Below are 23,949 nucleotides of genomic sequence, written 5' to 3'. Positions count from 1 at the left end.
TCCTGGAGGCATTTGAACACATCAACCAGGGATGTCTTTAAAATCTATGCCTTTATATTAATGAGTGCTTATGAGGTTTAATTAAAAATTGCTAAAGGCAGATTATAATTCATTCTAACTATATTTATAATGACATGGGCGTCATGGAAAGAGTAATCCGTTTTTTTGTTTTTTTCACATTTAGGAGGTGATATTTAACTTATGAGTCCATGGACAATTATTCATACCATATCCAGTCCCTAGGCATGTAAGACCATTGTTTTACTCCCCTAATATATAAAGGAACATATAGAAAACAATACTCCTATGTATTCAACAAGTGGTATAGTATGATAAGTAGCCCTTACTTTTCAGCCAAGTGGTTCCAGCAATTTTATACATTTTAAACATTTGTATTTATAGAACAAAGTTAGTTTAGGCACAGAAAACCCTTCCCAGAAGGATCCCAAATGTTCAGAGATCCTCAACATCAACATCCCCATCGCCCCCTCCATGGTTCTATTAAGCAATTTCTCCTCCATCACTATCCCACCACATCTCCAAATACTCATTCTCATAGCTATAACTGTAGCAAATGAAACCATTTTACTAAACTGGAAAGACAGAACAAAATGACCTTTTAACCCTTGCCTCCATCTTTTAACAGATCACACTTCTTCATGCCAGTTTGGCCAGACACTTCCCACAACAATGGATTGACTCACAGTATTAAAATAGCAACATACTTTATTTTTTCCTTTCCTTTTTCTCCTGGTTGTCTTTTTGTTGTGTATGATAAAGAAACTTCTTAAGCACTGGGTTACAGAAGAATACTGAGCGGTACTCAGAGTGGCCATGGGGCGGCAGCAGCGCTCCGACGGCGTGGTGAGCTGCCTGTGAGTCTCGGGAGGTCGAGGAAGAACCTGGAGGGTGAACTGGGAGCTGGTGTCCATCTTATTTACACCGGTGAGATTGCTAAATTTTTGATCTGTCGGATTTTTTAAGGAGTGTTAAAGTTGAAAGCGCGGTAAGTTGGCAGAATCACCCACACAACCACAGCGAGATGTTTAAACTCAGAGCCGGACTGAACTCCGTAAAGAGCTGATGTTTGTCATGAGGCCTGTGTACCAGCGATGCGCCATGTTGTATTTGGTTTAGCTTAGCGAGCTAACCAATGCTACATCAACTTAGCCGTTTATCGTAGTGTATGTCCACCCCATATATATATGTATACAATACTTTATTGGTCTTTAGTAAGACACGTTTATGACGGATTTAAGATGAAATACCTCTGCTAAAGCGACTACTTCATAAAGATAACAGTGTGGAGAAGATACCGCTAGCTAGTTAGCTTGTTAACTTAGCTTTAATATGGTTTGGGCAACAGCAAGCGTCAAGTTACTCTTATTATGACAGAGTATTAAATTGTTTCTGCACAAGTAAACTCACATATTGAAAATATGGAGAATTAATTTGACCAGTGGATAATATGAATTTGACACTGTTAATTATTATGTTAATGTTTAAAAGTGTAAATTCATTGTTGCTTTCTGGATTATAATGTACTATCCCCCTCTCTTCAAAAGGTCTTCAGAGATGAGCAGTTCAGAGGAAGTGTCATGGATCTCCTGGTTCTGTGGACTAAGGGGAAATGAGTTTTTCTGTGAGGTGAGCTTTTCTAGTCTGCCTTAGCACAGTCCTTGTTGCCACCCAAACACCCATGTAGCCTGTGTCACATGAAAATGAAGTTAAAATATTGGGTTTTTGTTAACCAGAACTAGTCCAGTATAGTGTATTACAGTTCCTATTAAAAAGAGTCTAACTTCATTTACATCACTTTTAGACAAACATTGTTAACCACTGAAACCAAAATGTAAAACTGTAAAATATTCTGTCAGAATGAAATCTGAACTTACTGGGAATCAAGCATTAACACACTGATTCAGGAGACTTATTGATCAGTGGCACACAGTGATCACCTTCTCTTGGTAAGTTTTCAAGTATTTTCATGTCAAAAGTCTTAAGTCCAAGTTAAGTCATGAGTCTTTCGTGTTAAAGTCCAAGATTTTTTGAGTCTAAAGTCATCACAGTTTGGAAAAAGGGTGTCAAGAAACGATTGAGTAACACAAAAAAATATTGCATATAATTGAGTATGGTTTTTTGCATAAAAGTAAATAGCAACTGTGAATAATTGTCAGTTTACACTTGCTCGACATTATTTATTAAGCCTTTGATTTGCCATAGTAAAAATATTTTACCGTTCAGCAAGTTTGTAGTTTCACACACTTTACACCCCTTGTTCCTTAATAAATAGGTTCATGATTCTTTTACCCATGTGTACTGCAAAAGTTATTTGAAGTTGTAAGCATTCCTGCTCATACTGGCCCTGTAATTTCATTCCAGTTTATGAATGTGTATTTTGAGCCGGGTGCTGAAGGGATTTGTTTCAGCACCCGCATGTGCAGGAGGGATGATTCCAGCCACAGAGACTCATTCAAGAAATGTATATCCTCTCTGCTATGTGCCACACTAAGAGATAATCAGTTTTCTCATCTGATTTCTCCATCTAAAGGTCGATGAAGACTATATCCAGGACAAATTCAACCTGACAGGGCTGAATGAGCAGGTTCCCCACTACCGCCAGGCCCTAGACATGATCCTGGACCTTGAACCAGGTCTGGTTTTTTTTTAATGTCTTCAGAATCTCACATTTACTCAAGAAAATGTTTCCAGGGTTAGGAATATGCTTGAATTTGAATGTATTTAAATTTTTTATAATTGATTTTAATTTCAACATAAGCTGTTTCATGTACACATTCACCCACATATGTGGGGGAAAACAATCCCTGTATAGTAACTTAAAATGTCATGATAAAATGGAAGAGAGTCTTCAATCGTGAGATGTAGGTAGTATGAAAGTGCTCCAAAAATGCTTTTATTCTATTGAAAAACTAAATAGTTAAAATTAAATGCCATATTAAAAGTGTTCTGTCGCACTCTTGCTTCAGATGAGGAGCTGGAGGACAATCCCAACCAGAGCGATCTGATCGAGCAGGCGGCTGAGATGCTGTACGGCCTCATCCATGCACGCTACATCCTCACAAACCGAGGCATCGCACAAATGGTAGGCCAGCTGCGTCAGCAAAGTCCACTAACCATATCTGCATTAGGAAACCTGCTTTAATTTCATTGATTTGTTTTGATTGGCTGGACATCTGTTTACATCATGTGAGATTTAAGTTGTTAGTATAAACACTACTGATGATGACACACTTGCATTTCTATTTATTTAAAACATTTTCTGCACACTTCCACATCAGGCTTCATTATATTATCGGTATTCTGCTATTTGTAGAACTAATTTCGACCAAACCTCTTGTAAACAAACAGAGTTTTATTTATTGAAAAACTACATTAAATAACTTCCAAATGTCACAAATGTTTGTACGTAACAAAATAGTCTGGTTCAATCTTTGCGGGTTTTAAAAGATTAAAATGACAAAGGTTTGCTGTTGATGTTTGTATTTATTTACATTATCTTATATTGATACGCTCTTTAATACCTTGCAGCTGGAGAAGTATCAGCAGGGAGATTTTGGCTACTGCCCACGTGTGTACTGTGAGAATCAGCCTATGCTTCCTATTGGTGAGTAACAACGATCAATAATAAACTTTATTTATTTAATAATAATTATAAACTTTATTTATACAGCACTTTTCATGCTTGACGCAGCCCAAAGTGCTTTACAGAGTTTCACAATGCAAATGGAGAAACATAATTAAAAAGAAGGTATTAACAAACAGAACGAGTTATATCATACAACCATAAAACAATAAAACAGGAACAGTGATACTACTAAAGTTACAACTACCCCAAATTAAAAAGATGGGTCTTTAATTTGTTCCAATAGAGGTCCCTGTTCTTAGATCTGATGGGGGGCTGTTCCACAGTTTGGGGCCATTAATACTGAAAGCACCCTCCCCTGTTGTCTTGCAGTGTACTCTAGGAACTTCTAAAAGTAGAACATTGGAGGATCTGAGTGTCCTTGCAGGTTGATAAAATGAGAGACAGTCACTTAGGTAGGTTGGGGCATGGTTATTTAAAGCCTTGTAAACCATTAAAAGCACTATAAAATCTATTGGGAAGGACACCGGTAACCAATGCAAGGATGCCAGCACAGGCAAAATGTGGTCTCTTTTTATGTGTTTGTTAAAATCCTGGCTGCAGCATTCTGAACTGATTGTAATTTCTTTAAGGATTTTTTAGGGAGATCAGTAAAAACAGAATCGTAGTAGTCTAAAAGACTAGAAATAAAAGCATGAACAACCATTTCAGCATCATTTTGTGTTAAAAATGGTCAGACCCTGGCAATGTTCCTTAAGTGGACAAACGAAGTTTTAACTACCTATAGATAGATACAGTGCCGTATCTATTTTTGATCTCTCCCTTTTCCTGTCCTTCCCCACAGGTCTGTCAGATATCCCTGGAGAGGCCATGGTGAAGCTGTACTGTCCCAAATGTATGGACGTCTACACACCAAAGTCCTCCAGGCACCACCACACAGATGGGGCGTATTTTGGCACTGGGTTCCCCCACATGCTCTTCATGGTTCACCCTGAGTACAGGCCTAAGAGGCCCGCCAACCAGTTTGTCCCCAGGTTAGTACTGTAGGTCAAACATGAAGGTGTGCTCCTTTTTGCTACCCTGCTTTGTTTATCCTGCTTCATACAAATGGAAAACTCCTATGGTTGGCATTTTCCATTACTTATCCAGTGTTTACCATTCATCTTGATATGGGTAGGTCTGCCACAGTTGCAAAACAAATATATATTTGTACCCTTCTCAACACTTTCTTTTTGCTTATTGGTTAGTTTGCTGAAAGAGTGTTGCTCAGATGGATTCTCTGTGACTTGATTTAATGTTTTGTTTAGAAAATATCAGAAAATTCCCATCAACAAATGCCAAAAGCATTATATCAAAATGGGTCTTTTGTCAGACCCACATTCACATACCTAAAGATTACAAACTTTCAATCACGTAAAAAGTCCTCACAATTTAGAAGCTGCAACTAGAATTACTATTATGAGTAAGGAAATCAGTTAAAAGATGAATCTATTATCAAAATTAAAACTGTAGCAGATTTTTTCCCCTCTTTTTATTAATCTAATTGTTTCAGCTCATAGATGTTACTTTAAATGAATTGGATCAGATGTCGTTTGAATTTTAGCAGATTGTTCGCCTCCTTTTTCTGCATCCTATTCATTCTTTTGTGACGTCTGTTTATTGAAAATGTTTCTTAAGGGATTATCTAGAAGGAGTGAAGGTAAACATAGAGCTTCTACTAGTTCATATTTCAGCGCTCTCCTCCTAAATGCAAATAGGTCTCTGATCTGTCTATGTACACTTCTATGTCAATTTCAATGCCTATGTTTGTGTTGCATCATATTGCTTTTATTTGAAGTACTTAAAATAATATTTGTTGCTTTTGTGCCATTCAGGACTTTATGAATCATTTCTGTTAATGGGTAACGTCGGTCTCATTCAACCTCTGATCATATCAGGCTGCGTCATTAACAAGGTCCACTGAAAGTGTTTGTTTTGCCCGCTGTGGGTTACATTTATAAAATGTATAAACATTGTTTTAAGGTTCCTACAAAGAAATACTTGTTTATTTATTCCACAAACAGGCAGCTTGAAGCGCAAAGGATTTCTTTCTAACAAAATCTTGCGTCACAACCACACTGGCGTTATTCACAATAAATCACCTTATTTCCCCCATTCAAAATATCTCATATTGAAAAGGCAAGATTCACTATAGGCTCTATATACCTACACAAATATACAGTGAGCTGTGTTTGTCTTTGACCAGTTAAAATCTATTGTTGTTTTGATTTCTCCTCCCCATAATTAACTCCTGATGGCAGACAGGAGCTCTCACGCATATTAGGGATTCATTACTATTCAGTCATGTGCCCACCTAATTTCTACAGTCATCTAAAATCTGTATAAAAATGGTTGATAACAACTACATGACAAGCATACTACTTATCTGAGGCAGAACACTTTTTCCTAAACGTCATATTCATATTGACTTTGAAAATAAAAATTGCATAAAATTGTAGCCCCAAACCACACAAATATTTAAAAGTAGGGTCTACGTTGAAAAATACGGAATTACCCGTGACAAACCATAATCCTGGACAGAAGAAATGCTTACACGTGTGTTTGTTTCTTATTTCTCCAGGCTGTACGGGTTCAAGATCCACCCCATGGCCTACCAGCTGCAGCTGCAAGCCGCCTCCAGCTTCAAGAGCCCCGTCAAGGCCATCCGCTAGAGCGCCCTGGACAAAGAAGGAGGAGGAAGAGGAGGAAGATTTGTAGAGAGAGAAAGACAGGGAAGAATTATCAGAAGGAGAGGGGTCGCCTGCATTTAACAAAGCTTTGCAGGTGCCCCCTCCCCACCCTGAAGACTGTATTATTTTGGTTTAGGTTAGGGCAAATGAAAAAGTGTAAAGATTTTCGAGTGTGAGCGAGGAATAAAAACGCACAGCCATGATCGTAATCACAAACAAACACACACACACACACACACACACAAATCACACATATTACATAAGTGCATCCACACACTTGGGATTCCATACACGTACCTTACCAAACTCATCAGTGCCAAAAACAGGAGGGTGAGGTAAGAGGAGGCTGATCATAAAAGAAAGGGGCTTCTGTCAGTAATGGGTGGCACTGCAGGGAAGATTTCCCCGTAGACAAGGACTTACAGAAAGCAGAAGAAAAATGCAACAGCTGAGTCAGCGTTCACCTCTGGTTCTGCATTGGTTCTGTGTTTGGCACAGTTTGGTAATGGGTGGTGGTAAACCCTCCCCTCCCTATTAGCCCCAGGATTGCATGTACACTCAGGCTGGCACTCGCAGAGACAGTTTTGACGGTGGGTGTTTTTCTGTACCACTCGTTTGTAAGAATTTGGTTTGTCTGATGTTTTGTGATGTTGTTGCACAAAACCTTCTGTTAAATTTGCCTTAAGATTCAGAGAAAACACCCAGATGTTTCTGTAGTTTTCTTTTTCCAAGAGGCACGGGCAACATTTTTTCTTCTTTCTGCTGTTAGAGGGGGGGGAAGTAGAAACTCATTAAATTAACATGAGTTTCCAAATCATTCAGACATTTGTAATTGGCATGTGTGAATTCTCCAGCTGTCTGTGCGTGTGTCAAACAACTGTCTGTATCGAGTGAAAATATAACTTGTGCTACATTTTTCTGAGACTTGTCCCCTCCTGCAGCAGCTGCGTTTGTATCGTCATCCCTCTTCCCTCATAGCTTCATCTCCCCTAAAGAAGAGTTTCACATTGTGGGAAATACATATATTTCTTTGTGGCAGAGAGTAGATAAGAAGACTTTAACCATTACTTTAAAGGGGAATATATCTAGTATTGAAACAGCATGAATCATTCTTATCTTCGTTCTCCCTGCTTAATACCCTCAAATAGGAGGTGTCTTGACTTTAGATATTCAGATTTGTAGAGGGCAGAAGATTTTTAACCCTTCAAACTGCATATGAAACCTCAGTTCTCAAATATTCTTCTGCAATTTATACTGTGTATATAGTTTAAATGAAAGAGACACACATGGGAAGCTATTGCTAGTAGCCATTAGCTTAAAAATAGCTAATGGGAAAACGTCTAGCACTGTTCCTTTTAGGTAAGCCCTCACGGCTCAGCTAAAGCTTACTAATTAACAAGCAGGATAGTAGATTTAAGTACAAATAATCAATCTCCAAAGCTTTGTCGCGGTTTTACAGGTGGGTTTTGTGACAATTAGCAAGTGCATATGTACAAAATGATACTATGAATAGAAGCACTTTTCTGCCAGTGTTTGGGGGCAAAAGTCATTTTAATAAGAAACTCAAAATAAAGACTTAATATCTCAAAAATATCTAACTTAATAAATCAAATCTTTTCAGTTTTGGGATATAAAGTCATTATTTTGTAAGTTTTTCAATGACTTACAGGAAGTTGTTTTTTCTTCTACTGGCGGGAAGGGAATTTTGTTGCACTGTGTTATTGAGCTTAACAGTTCTAACTAACATTGAAGACAGAGCTACATTTTAATGCTAAATCAGGCTCCCCGGGCTCTGGTTGTAGTTCACATTTAAAGTAAACATGACAATGATCTCTGTCCTCTCTTACTCTCTGCCTGAAATGAATATTTTCCCAAAATGTCAAACCATCCCTGTGAAGATCAAGTGGGAGACACGGAGAAAGAGGAATTTAGACTTGTCTGGATCTCTCAGCTCACTCCACCACTGCACTGATCCCTGGTGTCTCTCCACAGCACAGTCTCATTATTTATGTTCAGATTCAGAGACAGACCGACCACCAGCCGCTTTTTGTTTTGTTTTGTTTCTGGAGCAGTGGGGCAGACACTTAGTCGCCCTTCCTTTACTCCCTCCCCTCTTTGCTTAGTGTGACTGGAATAGATTGTTTTTGGATTTCATAGTACAAGAGAAACAGTATTTATGTGTCCAGATTTTAACTGATGTTTGTCCGTGTTGTCTTTCTGCTACTGTGGAAGGGTGAGCAGGATTCAGAATTCTCAATAAACTTCTATTTTCTTTTCATACTTTGTTGTACTTCACTTTTTTTTGCAATTCTGCTTTTCTGCCACATAGTGTCCGTAGAGCGCTTGGTACTTTAGAAACTACATTTAAATACTTCTGAGGCTGATCCAATAGCAGTTGGATTTAAATATGACATTATTATGCAATTACACGGATTATAAAACACACAGCCATTCCTACATTCCTAGTGTTTGTGTGTGTGTTTGAGCTTGTAGGGAGATTTCCTGTGGTGACACAGGGAAAAATGGTTTTCTGCATTTTGGGTGTGGCTCTTGCAGGGACGTTTCACATAACTGAGTAACAGGAATAACTGGAAAACACGGAGATGCACAACATAGCAAACAAACATCACAAGACCTCAGTCCCGCTTTTGTGATAATCTATTAATTAGCTTTTGCATGTCATTCAGCCTTTTGATATATGAAAGAAGTTTGATTGTTGATAGCAAAACTAAATGCATGTGTCATTTGAAAATCCCTGCCTCTATTTTCAGTTTAAGCAACAAAAAAAACATGGTTACATGTGACTCAGAAACTGTTTTTCCCCTCTGTGCGGCTGTCTTTGGCAAAAATGACTGGCAAGGCGGAGGTGTCTTCATGTGGCCGGGCTCTGTTGGTTTTTCCAGAGGGAGAAGAGGAGGAGGTTCCTCCATGACTCAGGATAACCTCAAACCACAGCTTGGGTGCCCGCCCTTCTCCTCCTCTTGGTGCAACTCTTAACCTTGTGATGAAGAATCTCCCATTTCTTTAGCTGGTGATTGTCACCTGACTTTGTGAAAGAGCATTTCATCTTCTTTTAATAGTCTGCTGAATCATCAAATATGTTTTTGAGCTGGAAATAAAACTCCCAATGTGACGAGCAGCTCTAAAAATGTGTGCAGACTTATGATCCTGTCAGTTGAGCTGCACCAATTGCAGTCATGATAAAATGTTCAGCTATGTGTTGCCACACCCAGAGGCCATGTTACTTCATTTTCCTCACACAGATATTTTTTTTCTTTCTTTGGGATGCTTTGGCGACAGATACGGAAACATGGCAGCCACAGAGGCTGAGACCACACGCTATAACAAACTCCTTCAACATGTATTGTTGATAGGAAATGCGCTTTCGCTGTCCACATGTGACACTTCAGTCTTTTCTGAGCATGCTGGAAAGAATTCTAGAAAACCTGGCAGAAATGTATCAAAGCTCTTACTTAACAAGACATGTTGAGATAAAAGCCTGTTCGGTAACTTTGCCTCATATAAAAATAATTCACCCCCTCACATTGTTATTTGTTTGTTTTACACCTCGAAGCACAGAAGTCAAAAGTTAGGCACGGTGATCTAGATTAATGATACATATAAAATACCTGTTTGCAAAATGATTCACCCCCTCCAGGTCACTCTTTAGCCTTTGGTTAAAGGATTTAGTCTCAGTCAAATGTATACATATCAATTTAGCACTCTGTCCCCAATGGCTGCCGCTCTATCAATTGCAGGTAAATGGAGATCACGAGCTACGAATTCAAAGAAAATCCGGTTTGTGTCTTTTGTGTGTTTGTTGTTGACTTTTAAGTATTATAATACGCCATCCGACCTCTCCTGCATATTCAGAATGCTGCAAAACACACCCAAACAACACGCCGGTTTGGTTTCCTTGCTCTTAAATGGTGGAATGAGCTCCCCATTGACATCAGGACAGCAGAAACTCTGCATATCTTCTGTCGCAAACTGAAAACGCATCTGTTTCGATTGCATCTTGGCAAAAAAGCGAGTTAGTTTAGGCCGTGTAACAAATTCACCAGCACTTACAATGGTATGACTTGCTTGAAGTGAATATATCTGCACTTTCCTTGTTGTTCAGAGTTTGATTATCTATGTTTTTTGCACTTATTATAAGTAACTTTGGAGATGCAATGTAAAGTATAATGGCCTGTGTTGTGTGTCATTTGTTTATGCTTTTAATGAACAATAAATAATCAAATGTAATTCTTAAAATAGGTGGATATCCGAACCCGGTCACTCTAGGACTTAAACATTTTGCTGTTTCTGTGTAGCTTTGTTTTTGCTCTCAATTTTGCTGTAAAACAAAAATGTTCTCAAGTTGCACGTTTCTTGTGGACTGCATCATGTTTTCTTTTTCTTTATTTTGCTGCATGCCTTTACACACAAGCCTCCCAGGGCCTGTCGCAGAGAATCACTCCCACTGCATGATGCTGCCACCACCGAACCCCACTCTGGGGATGCTACATTATGGTGATGTCATATGACGAGCTATGGAAGCATGGCTCCAGGGATGGGAGTGCTGGCTGTTGCACCACTGAAATACCTCAACAATTTTGCAACACCATAAGGTTTACATGTGGTTTAATAGAAATATCTCTAAATATCTAAACCAATGAAATACCCACCAGCCTTTGTGTTTAGCGCTTATTAGCAAATTGACCTTTTTCTTCAACTCCTGACTCTTGTTTAAAGAGGGTTTTTTACCTCTCTCTCATATAACACCAGTCTAAATGTCCTCGTATGCAGTTTATCCTGTCTAATAACAACCAGTTCTATGTTACACATGTTGTTGGCATGTATACTGACATGATCAAACATATATTATACCAAAACATTTAAAAAAAAATGTAACCAGAAGAAATCCAACATTTTAATGTGCTTTACAATTGGTCAATACAATGCACTTTTTAGATGTAGGTAGTTCTTAATTGTATGTTTAAAACAGATGAAAGATTTAAAGTCCAGAAGCAAGCTGAACAGACATGAGTGGAAGTTTAGCAGCATTGGTTTGTAATGATCTTTTCCCTCTGTTTTGGAGACCTCTGCGGAAAATGTAGCTACCAGGAAAAACCTCCTTAACATTGAACAATCAAAGGACAGTGACTGATGTAACTTGGATTAGATTGTCAGGCTTCTTCCACACGCCCTCTTTCCAACTGACTGGAGTTGAGAAACTCTGAGGATCTGTGGGCAACACATTTCACCGGGCCCAAACAGCCTCCCGCTCAGCAAAGAATTTCAAAATGATGAGAACAAAGATTTCATTTCATAACTGTCTCCTCCGTCAGTAGGAAACCACATCATGCCCCTTTGTAAAGTCACATGCCAAGATAATCATTAGACGAAAACAAACAAGCATATCACTTACAAACGCCAGTGCTTTTGTGACTGATGTGGACAGACAAAGTGTGAAAATGTTAGTAATTGCTTCACCCCAGACTCAAACCATCAATCATTTACCAAATGCTTTGTTGTCTCTCCTCAGAGATGTTTGCAAACACTCAGGAAAAAACAGAGACAGAGAATGCTCTGGGACACATTCTGGGCGAGACCAGACTTGCTGGGAATGATTAAGTTCAATTAGTAAGTCTTGAAATAAAACACAAAAGATCTTTTAAACTTGGATGATTGTGAAAGTCTGTCACACAAAAAAAGTTGCTTATCCAGCATCACTGATAAAATACACGTCACTTCTCCAGGCTATGTAACATTTAAACATGTATGTTAACTCTTTTTAAATTATTGTGAGCCAAAAACAAATGTGCAATTATTATAATTTTATTAATGTCAAGATTTTGCATGTAGACCATTTATGTTTTCCATGATCAACTTTTACTTTTACACATGTGGTGTATTAAATATGTTCATACATACAGTTAGTTAAATCGGTTCATAATACAGCTAGTTACTCTCTGAGGTCATGGAGAGTGCAGAGAAGACGTTGTTCAGGGGCCATATGGTGGGCAGTCGGATGTTGTATAACAACCTCCGAAGTACGTTAGGGGGCCCATATGAACGGACACATGTCACTTAGTGAGGCATATATTGTCATTGATTACCTCCTGTGAGCACACACACACTTTGGACACTTACATACATTTTTCTCCTATAAATGGCATGCACAAAGACAGTTCGGGGGGACTTCCAAAATTGGCTCTAGGAACCTCGTCTTGCCCGTGTTGGTGTATGATACTATGCTGTTGTAACAAACCTTATTATACAAGCTGGTGTCTCCGGAGACTTCTTCATCATCTTCACAAACATACAAGATATACCTCACACATTTAACACACGTTTCTCTGCTTTGAATCTTTAGTTAGATGATCCCAATTCTTTAATTTATGCACATTTTTAAAATGTTTCAATTGTAACAAAAGATAAATGTAGGTTTGGCCTGTATGATATGGCTTTTTGAGTGTCCCTCCTGCTGCTGTGGATTAGGGCTGCAACTGACGGTTATTTTCATCATCAATGAAATTGTGTTAAAGACAACATGCTGAGTAGACAGATGAACCAACAACCGGATCTGCAGGAACCTAAATGAACTCTTAGCCAATTATTCAGTGGGTTATTAAGCAAAGAATAAAACAATCGGCAAGGAAGTTTAATTCTGTGTCATAATAAACTGAATTTCTTTAAAAATGTATTCTTAAAAGCTGACCAGTTTCCATTTAAACTTTGCTGACATGACACACACACACACACACACACACACACACACACACACACACACACACACACACACACACACACACACACACACACACACACACACACACACACACACACACACACACACACACCCACACCAGCCAGGAGGTTTTAGATGCCATAACAGATTAGGATACTGTTTTAAGTCTGTTTACTGAGTCTCTAGGAGAGTACCTGCGACAGGAGGACAAACAGTAATTATCTCAATTTGCTCAGTTATGTTAATGTAGCTCCTTTGTGTACTTTTATCTGAGAGCTGTTGTCTTGAAATCTTTAAATGTAAACTAAAAACCTTCCCCTTAGGCTTTTAAATGCCATGTTATTGGCATTATTAATTCACACACTTCATTGTTATTAAAATATCAAATGATATACTATTTTTTGGAGTGGTACTGCTACTGCTGTTACTAAAGCTTTTAAATGTCTTCATGACATTTTTATAATTTTCATCATCACACATGCAGTGTTGCATGAAGCAAACTGTTGAATTGATTTGTCTGACAGCCTCTAATTTGCAACTCTAATCTCCAAAAATGTCTCCCACTATTCGTTCTTATGGGGTCACAAAACAAAACGGTTGGAAACCATTGGTTGAACCTGTTTTTGATTTATAAATAAGCTTAACATGTGAAATGTAAATACAATCGTAATCTTGACTACCTTTAAAATTCAGATAGTGGAGAAAAAATGACAATATTTGCCACTGAAATAATGCAGAAGTAAATAGCATCAGACTTGGATAAATGTACTGAGTGGCTTAAATGGCAATAAAACAACATTTAAGTCACTTTTCAGCTCCATCAACACAATATAAACATATAAATCCACATAGGAATGACATGGAATGATGTACAAATAATAAGACATCACCAATAAAACACTTAACATTTCTGCCGGAATATTGTATCCCTATACCTGAGTCACTCAGGTGGGAGAGATTAGAAACGGGGTGGATTTCCCAGAAGACCTCCTGTGATTGGATAACGGTGACGTTTGGATGGGAGGTGGAAAATTATAAATGGCTAAAAAAGTTGGTTGTGTGAGCAAATATTATAACGGTCTGAATCCTCACAGGCAGACATTCTCTGAAAGTTTGTAACTTTACCTTCCTTGTTTCGAAGATGAACCGAATTATTCTCCAGCTTTTGGCTGTCGGATTCTGCTTTGCAGTCGGTAAGTCAAAATGACATAAATGATGATTAAGCCTATTCATTTTAAAATGTGTCATTTTACAGCGTGTCAAACTCACCCCGCTTACAGTGTTTAAAACCAAAGAGACTTTATTGTATCGTTGAAATATTTCCAGTGTAAAAAATAACGTTTTTGCTACACAACATTACGTGTAGCTGTGTTTCATTTGGCTTGGGTTCCCTAAAAATGATCGGTTGTTTAATGCAAAGTATTGCTGTGTTCATCATTTTGCAAGTTGTAGGCTCGATGGTTAGGTTACGTTACATTTCTGCGTTTTTCTTCTACATTGATTGTTTTCCGTGATTATTTTTTTTGCCAGACGAAAAAGTTTTCTAGCTTGTAAATTTCCTGGACTGAATAAATAATAAATGGCTTTATTTGCGATTATTTTGGTCACACTTGCCTCACCAGTGTGACTTTTGTTTTAATATTAGTTTGGGTTCAGTGTAGATTGAATGCTGAACCTCGAGGCAGATGTTAGACTGGGTGTGTTCACTACAAGTGGTGTATCGCATCAATTTAGGGGCAGGGGGCCTAAAGCAATAGGTGGGCACCTTTAGGACAAATGTCTGTTGGCTACAGTGATTGGAGATGAAATCAGTTTTGTTTATTGTTAGAAAATTATTTACTCTTTTGTAGGGTTAGTTTTGAGTTGAATGGACAACTAATCTGACCGTTTCAGATAAGACTCAGCTAATGTATTATCATCTGTTCATTTGTTTCTATCCATACACTTTTAGTTTTTACATTTTCAATAAAAAAGAGATGGATATTAAGCACATGTTTGAAATTGGTTAGTCAAATAATGGGTTATACTGTTAAAACAATTAGCTAAAAGTAGTGTGCAGACAGTTTGAGACATTTGAGTTTAAGGTTTTAAATTAACAGGGGAAAAGGTTAGCTTAAAGGTTTTGACAAATGGTTCGAACAGTGGGCTTAAAGTAATGTGCAACTATGGACAAAACAGTGGGAATATTTAGCTTAAAGTAACACACAGACGGGTGGGATGGGCAAACAGGCTAGATGAAGCCGTTCGCTTAAGTGACGGACTAACAGTTCAAACAATTAGCTCAAAGTATTGTATCAGCAGTTGAGATAGTACGCTTAAGATAATGAATAAACATCTGAAAAAAAATCAATTCTTTTTATGATTGATTATTAATTCTGTCATTTTACAAGAGAAAAAAGTTAAAAATTCCTGTTTCATTTGTGACAATTTGCCCGTTTTCCTTAGTGTTATCTGACATTACTGAATATTTATTCTGTTGGTTGGAAGAAACTATAAATCTGAGAAACCGCCCTAGTCTCTTGAAATGTAAAAGAAGCAGTTAAACAGTTTAGTTGCCAAGGACTACATGACTCCCAAGATTCAACAGACAGATTGATTCTCACAAGTAGCTGCAGAGTTTTCCTGTTTTTATCCTCTGTGCACATCCCAGGCTTTATTTTAATGCTCTTATTACAGGTTAGGGTGAGGCAACCTGTTTATAGCAAGAGGGCGTTATTTTTGTGTTATTTTCCAGATGTTGTTAAAAGACTGAATCATGCCCCAACCGGCCAGCCATTCCATGAGAAATTCCTCACCTTGTTACAGTTGAGGCTTTGCCCAAGTCTCAAATTCCACTCCGACACAGGGTCTATAGACTGGGCTTGCTATAATGGTTCCTTTTACTTTTGTGTTTTGAGGCTTTTGTAATCAATTTTTATCCTTTGGGTACCATACTCTCTGTTAAAGTCTCTTGTTTCAAACCACACCCTAACTATATGGAGCTATAGTCTTGTCAATGCTGCTTTATTATACTTCCAGGTGAAAAACGATATCTTTTTAACCTACAAACCATTTACTAAACCTGTTTGTGACAAAAGGTGATTCACAAATGCTGGTAATTGTATACTGTGGTGACCAGGATGAACATTTGGGTGTGTTTGTCCCTTAGGGAGAAGAGGATTTCAGATGGCCGGCTTTTGAAGTAAACATGTTACTGGCTAGTGAGGTTGACCTAAGCACCAGCTGTCAGAATTCAGACAAAAAATTGTGGCTACTTTTGAACCCAGTTGTCAGTAACGCTGTACACTTCAGCGTAAAAGCGACAGCTGACCAACTTTATTTCCCTTTTTTTCAACAGTTTACATTTTGTTCAAGCGGAAAAAATCCTATTTAAACCTAAAGAAAATCACAGAAATCACCTTGTGCAACAAACAGTTAACGTGAAACTCCCTCCATTAGTCTGACTCATCAGCCTTCAAGGATCAAGGATGTGAACTTCTCTGTATTAGTGTACACAACACACAAGACGCACCAAAGTGTATTTATCCTAAGCTTTGGTCAGGTTGTATGTGTAAGGGTAATTGTCCCGGTACATGCAAACTCTTTGAAGGCAGTCTGTACATATCCCGCCCCCCCCCCTTCCTTTTAATAAACTTGTTTGCATATCAGTTTTACAATATGACCTCTCTTTTTAACTTTCCATGCACATTGCAACAGTATTCTGGCACATTACTCTCATTGAGCCTAATTGCTGGCAAAGCACTGATTACTGTAAAAGTAAGATGCCATGTCAAAGACACGATCAAGCTATAATAGCTTATTATTTTCTAGCCTCTTTTTATTTTAGATTTTTACAGGATTTTAGTCTCTTAAACACAGCCACTATTATTTCTTTGCTTGTTATTTGTTCTGTCCCTCTGGGTTCCTCATCGTGTTCCTGTGGTAGAAACTGAAGGGCTGATGTTTATGATGTAGTTGTAGTAACCGAGCAGCAGAGGACAGTATATTACACTACACTTTGAGGGTGCCACACCCAAGTGTTCAAACTTGGTTTGTTATCAAACTGCTTGACAAAGGTAGAGAGTTTGGCTCAATTTTAAACAGCTGCTTTACTAAAGAATAGTCTTCTGATCACTTAACAACCAGCATTATTTGCTGAATTATTGATTAGCTCTTAATTTTGCCTAAAATTGCTGGTAGTTTCTTGAATATCTTGGGCCGTAAATCCCTTTGTATGAAATAACGCAATACATTATCTACTTAGTTAGTTACACTTACTTCCTTACTTACGGACTTACCTTCTTACTTCACACTTCTACTAAGAATATTGTTATCCTTGACCTAGTTAAATTAATTGTACAGCCATTGTGCCACTGTAGGTAACACACTGATGATGGATAAGTACCTCATATAACCCCACTTCAAACTTTCCAAACTGTCCACTTATTAATAGATGCATCTCACAACTGGATATAACATTTGCATTCAAAAAAGAAAAACTTCATTACACTCCTGTCAGTTACTTGTCTGCCCATAGATGCCCTTTCATAGGTGTTTACTTTCTCAGTACATGTAACAAGCCCATTGACTGTGCTTCAGGGGAAATTACGTAAATGTTCTCCAGATAAGCTTCCAGGAATTGTGGAATCTTTTTTTTTTTCCAAGAAGTCTTGTGCATCGTGACTCTTCAATCTCGGAAATATGTAATGATGCCTGTCACCTACCAAATCTCTGCTGTCTATTGTGTCTTGTTTTTTATTAGACACATAATTCACTCAATCCTTGACCCGTAGCCTAAAAACATGCTGGTGTTGTCGCAATCAAGAGAGGAGAGGATGTAACAAATTACATGTTGAGCTCCTGCTGCTGCAGAGAACAAATGGTCCGCTGTAATTGAACCTCATTAAGTTGTACTGATCCCATGTGTCCTCACCTCCACAAAGAAGATCAGGTCGGACTAGATTTCAGATGGCAACATGTTAGTTAGCATTGCAAAGTGCTGAAATATGACTAGGTGTGGCTGCAACTATTTTATGATCCTTTAATTAGTCGTTATTTATATGAATAATCAACTGCTGACTTTTTACTTTATTGCTGTTTAGCTTGGTTTTAGAACATTCAGTCAGATGTGTTGCTTTGGACATTTTTCTGAAGGTTGTATGTCTTCCAGATCAAGAAATGTGTTTTATGTCTCAACATGTTATTACTTTATTGATCTATCTGAGCTCATACGTCAGAAAGAAACATATAGAAGTACAGAGGATAGTCAGATGTTTGTGAGATGTAAGCTCTACTTAAAGTCAGGTCAACCGAAACCTGGGAAAAAAAGGTGTGGTGCTGTTTCTGTATTTAGGTGTGGCCTTGTTTTGCATCTCTGAAGTTAAGAAGTGTGGTATCTCGTGACATTTTAATTATAATCAGGCGGACCAACGAGATCATATGTCATGTTTTTTGTCACATGACGTATCTCCTACACATTTGACCTCTTCAAATAAAACCCTCAAATTGTTGGTGAAGTCGACTAAGTATAAACAAACACATCTCAGTCTGATCTGAAAAAATGACTGGTTGTAGATGTATCACATTATTTCTCCCTGCAAATAAAATAGCCTAAAGTAATACAGAATAAAGTGCCTCTTTGACTTTAACTTGGAATACTGGAATAACGGGGCTTATTTTGGCAAACACTACATAAGATATTTCTAGCTGACATTACTGAATAGGTTTTCAGATGTATTTTCTTATTCTACAATTATACAAAAAATTAAAATTCTGTTTTAAAGTTGTTTCTTTTGTAGTAGTCAATATTTAAATGTCAATGCTGTCACTAATCTTAATCTAAATATTAAATCTGGGTGATTTCTAAGATTGCTTTTATATTATTTCATGTGTCACTTTTACAGGCCTGAAGGTTAAACTAATGGTTGCCAACTTGATTTGCATCCCTCATGTGATATTTGATTAGATGTCATATTTAGTGCCCTGTAGCGATGCTAAACAAACAAGAAGAAAATGAAAGTCAGAGGAACATTTATTTGTTTGGAATTACTCTTTTGTCTCCCTACATGTGTTTTATGATCCGAGTCCTGATCCCTGAATGGGTACCACCAATTATACTGTTTTTTTTAACTATAAATAAACATTTAAGATGAGTTTAAGATAATCTTTATCAGAATAAGGTTTATTATTGCCTACACTTGCACCCTTTGGTTGAGTTGACACCATTACAGTACAACTGTTTATTATTCTGCTTAAGAAAATCACAAATGTAATCTTACAAGTCACTTATCAGGATCTTTTTATAATCACAGCGTAGGAAGTTTACTCAGAGAAAAATACCTTCATGTTTGTTGTACACACAGTACAACAAACATGAATAGTGGCTTAATTATTTAATAGTTTTGAACTATAGACACAAATTCTTGATGAAACACCAAAAAGGAAATTTCCAGACACACTTTTTTTTAATAATGACTTCAGTGTGTACACCAGAGTCATGGGGTGATGACATGGAAACTGGAGTGGCATGTTTCTGACAACAATAGCTTCTACCGGAGCCAGCTCTCATTGTGCAGAATATCCCCTCCCAGCGCTGACTCACACAGTTTCACAATGGCCGCCCGGCAATGCTTGATCCCTAACCATGGCCAAAGACGTCCTTTTAATTGGTAGTCTTTAATCTATACAACAAACCTTTTTTCCATCCATGTTCATATCACTCCCAGTTTTGTTTTTTAAATGACCTTAACTAGCAGGAATGTCTGTAAAACTTGCTTAAGGAAACTGGCAGCACTGAGCAGCTTTATTGCAAGTTGAATTCAGTATTATGACATAGTTTGTACTAGAGGTTGTAAAACCTTTAGTACAGCTCAGGGTATGGACTGACTTCCACTGTAGAAAGATCGATCTTAAAGTGCTAACAAAGTGACACTTTTTGTTGTTTTGAGTTTAATTTCACTGCAATTATGATTAGATTATCAACAATAACATATATTTTCAGCTCAAATCATACATAATACAACCTCGTTTAAAAAAGAGACCAGAAATCAAAGATGCAAAATCAATTGCAAACAATACTGTAACTTGTTGAAACATTAAACCATCGTTGTATAAATGTACAGATTGTGACATTGTCAGAAAAAGTGTTAGAGGAACTATCAGAGACATTTTGACTGAAAAGAAATGAAGGTGATGCAGTTGAAGTATTAATCGATGATGGTGTTCATATTGGATTATTTTTCTGGGTGTGGTTGTGCTCTCGATCCAACAACATCAAAAAAGGTGTGGCTGATGGTGATATAGTTACAGGAAGAAAACATTTCTCTTCTTAAACTTACCTCGAGGTCTCATTCCAAAATAGCTGATTGATAGACCTGACTCCTTCTGTGATATCATCCGGGTTTTTACAATAATAAAGTAACTTCATGCACAACTAAAGTTAGGAAATCAGACAATGAATTAAAATTCCACACATATGACATTTTACTTGTAGCATTTCTTAAACATGCGGTTGAAAAAAAATACAATGATTTCTTGTTTAAAAACTGCCAAAAATACCAGGCTATATTATGAGTTTTTGCATGGTTGTTTCATGTGAAAATGAGCAACATAACCCTGATCTTTGTGAATTGAAAAAAAATCTCCTGGCTCTTTTTCTCTAGATAAGCGTTAACTTGGTGGTGTATTAACGTTTGCCATTTTTAAATTAATCTATATCCTGATGTCTCACATTCATTACTCCATGCTGCTCCGAATTTGTCCATTTCATTGTATGCAGTGTGGTTGTTGAAAACTTGCTTCTGTCATGTGAGCTCATATCTGTGAGCTGGATTGGTAATATCCTTAGCAAATGAACATACCGGGTTAATCACCTTATGACCTTTTCAAGACCCGTTATCTGTAGGGCAGGCTTGCTTCAACAAATCTCGACTATAAACCCAACCTGCAAACTAATGGTTTGAAGTGATATGTTCTTAAGGCAACTATTCTGTCATTTGCTGTCATTTTGAGTCGGTAAACTGATCACAACCGTGAAACTGAACTCTTAAATCCTTGAAAGCCTTTGTTTCAGTGTTTTTTGTAAATTTCACATCTTTTTTTTTGTCTGTTGAAAACCTATTTATGCTAATTCTGCTATTCTTCCTCTTGCCTTCATCTTCTTCCTACTGTCCCTCCAACTCGCAGGTCACACCCTGACGTGCTACAGATGCACAGTCGGCTTTGGAGATGTGTGCCTAACCACTCAAACAACATGTGCAAGTGGAGAACAATGCTACAGTGGTGCTGGGAAAGCAGGTAAGAAGCTAGCAATCTCACCAGACAACATTCTCCTAAAGAACGTTCATAATCAACATTCATGAGGCCACATCATGTGCATTTTCGACACATGAAAAAACAGTTTCAAGGCTTAGGATTATTATTTTCCCAGGAAATTTGCATGATATTATTATTGGTTGATCAACAGAACATTTTAGTAAGTTTAAAACATTGATTCCTAGTCAGGGGTCCCATTACCTCATGTGGTACTTCTACAGTGGCCTGGACGCAGAAAGACAGATTGTGAAGTAGCTCAACTATCCTTCTTTGGAATTTACAACTGACTGTTGGCTGCAATCAACCAGTCAGTTTTAACACATTCAACATTAGTTGTTGTGAGCAAGTGACCAGAGATGTTAACATTTAAGGTTAAAAGTCATGAATAAACAGTTGAAATGGTTAACAAAGTACTGGAGGAAAACATATAATGGGTTTGAACTTGCATTCACCCAACATAGGTTGACGTTACATGACTTGGAAATCTGGTATTCATGTGCCCACACAGTCCACTCCCCTATGCACTAAAGTACAACGTTTTTCAAATAAAAATTCAACTTTGAAACCAGATGAATCAAAATATAGCTATAGACAAACTCACTTTTGTGCCTTTTATGTTCCATTAATGTGATTGAAAGACTGAACCTTGTGTAATCCATCATCGTGAACATAAATCCTACATCAACTTTACGTCAATGATTTTATTTTCCTAAACAGGCTTCACCTGCTAGTTGTTAATAGTAATTGTTAATAATAGTTTGTTTTTTTCATTATCATAATGCAACGAATAAGACCAATGGCTGCCTGGAAAGGTAGTCAAAAAAACAAAAGGTATTTAGATCCAGGCCTTCCGACAAGTCTTTCTAAATTAAATAGTTTTAATATTTTTTGTCCCATTTGGATTTTTACCCTAGATCATTACGTGATTTCCTGGAAATCACCAAAACTGTTGCTCTACAACATTGGGTGCCTTTCACTGCACAATAATTTAACATCAAACACTGATTGTGTGTGTTTGCTATCACTCTACAGTCGGCTTCTTGGACGTTAAGAGGAAGGGCTGTCTAGAGTTGGCTAAGTGCAACAAGACCGAACAGGTGAACTTGCCCTATTCCTCTTCTTCTTCCAACACCACCGTGTACACCATGACCAAAACGTGCTGCAGCACCGATCTGTGCAACGCCGCGCCTGGCCTGCCCGGGGCCTCTGGGATGAGCCTGGCCCTCGCCACCGTCACTGCTCTGTTCATGGCCAACATCCTGGTTTGACAGAAAACGCAGATGACACATACACCCATAAAACACACACACACTACATATTGTACACGCACCAGCACTAAAAGGTTTCAATTATTTAAGAGGTGAATTTTCTTTCGTCCACATCAATCATGTGTTTACTAATCTTAAGGTGTATTGGAAGTCAGTTGAAATAAAAAAATTGTAGTCTTAGATGAATTAGTAAGCTATCCTCATTTCAATTCAAGAGATATTCAAATGTTAGTTCATAGACTATTAAAAGTTTAACACCAAACATGAAATATGATTTTTAATAGGCCCCCGCCTGCTTAAAGTGCCCTGAAATTTAATTTGGGTTTGTGTAAAGATTAGTTAATAAATCACAGGTTAGGCTTTTTCACTCTGTGACAGAGTTGTATAAAGTTAAAGGAATAGTCCAACATTGTGGAGGTTTTCTGTGCTAATAGTTGGAATAAAAGATCAATACTCCTACAGTACAAAAATGAATGTTGTTTTTCTCATCTGACTCGAGTAGAGGAATTTGAATCGCGTTAAACAAAATGTTGGACAATTCCTTAAATGTATTGCTATTGACCCACTGTATTGTGAATTCAGATTCATGACATCTCAAATATTTTTAATTCAAAGCTTCTATGAACATTTATTTTTCTATTCACTTTATTGATGGCCTTTCGTTCGCTTTAATATTGTGTTTCTAACATCATGTAAATCTCTTGGCGTATGTCTGGTAGTGTCTTTGAAAAGATTTCTGTTTCTTCAGACTGTTATTATTTCTCTTGTGACACAACCTCACTAATTCTGTTTCACCCTGTTTTTTTGATAATTGTGTGAAATTCAATCTGCACATTACTTGTAAATGGTTATCTTGCTGGTTTAAGATGTGTATATTTGAGAAGAATGTGACTAAAATCTGATTATGTTTGCAGATTTTGAAATGTATCCGAGAGTCCATCATTTGAAAATGATGTCACAGCTGGTTTTGAGAAACTCTGTTCAACACAAATTGTTATCAAATTTAATTCCTGAAACCTAGACTTTTGGCGTTATTTTCCACAAAAGCATCTGAACATTTTGGCAATATAAGATACATTGAAGATGTCAATAAATATCCATACTGGGGAAAAAACAAAACTCTTGTGTAGTGTCAGTGGTGTGACTTGGTTTGCTCTTTCTAAATTTCATCAGCTCATTTCCACTCTGCAGGACCAACTGGGTATTCAGGTTTTAGCGCCGAACACCATCACAAACAGAAGATCGTCATCGGTCCTGATTCCAGGTGTTGACATGCAACATTCATTTTTGCTGTATGAGGACATCTACAGCAATGACGCA

At 37.6% G+C, this 23,949-nt stretch overlaps 2 protein-coding genes across 3 annotated transcripts; both read left to right on the top strand.

Moving 5' to 3' along the window:
* The first annotated feature begins 824 nt into the window (after positions 1-824).
* csnk2b (casein kinase 2, beta polypeptide) lies at positions 825-8,613 on the top strand. 2 transcript variants are annotated; one of them, XM_063899111.1, is made up of 7 exons: positions 825-945; positions 1,566-1,647; positions 2,552-2,654; positions 2,988-3,103; positions 3,550-3,625; positions 4,449-4,638; positions 6,225-8,613. In XM_063899111.1, exons 2-7 carry the CDS (start codon positions 1,576-1,578, stop codon positions 6,313-6,315), a joined length of 648 nt encoding a protein of 215 aa, XP_063755181.1. In that variant the 5' UTR covers positions 825-945; positions 1,566-1,575; the 3' UTR covers positions 6,316-8,613. The 2 variants fall into 2 exon arrangements, with proteins under 2 accessions (XP_063755181.1, XP_063755180.1); XM_063899110.1 differs by having other exon boundaries at positions 852-1,006.
* A 5,464-nt stretch (positions 8,614-14,077) lies between these two features.
* On the top strand, positions 14,078-23,748 carry spaca4l (sperm acrosome associated 4 like). Its single transcript, XM_063899587.1, has 3 exons — positions 14,078-14,262; positions 21,233-21,343; positions 22,394-23,748. The coding sequence occupies exons 1-3, from the start codon at positions 14,211-14,213 to the stop codon at positions 22,627-22,629; spliced, it is 399 nt and encodes a 132-aa protein (XP_063755657.1). The 5' UTR covers positions 14,078-14,210; the 3' UTR covers positions 22,630-23,748.
* Positions 23,749-23,949: the final 201 nt, after the last annotated feature.

This window comes from Eleginops maclovinus, chromosome 13 (genome assembly GCF_036324505.1).
Source record: "Eleginops maclovinus isolate JMC-PN-2008 ecotype Puerto Natales chromosome 13, JC_Emac_rtc_rv5, whole genome shotgun sequence".
NCBI lineage: Eukaryota > Metazoa > Chordata > Actinopteri > Perciformes > Eleginopidae > Eleginops > Eleginops maclovinus.
Note: the sequence above shows the minus strand (reverse complement) of the source record. Positions and strands in the feature narration are given on the sequence as shown.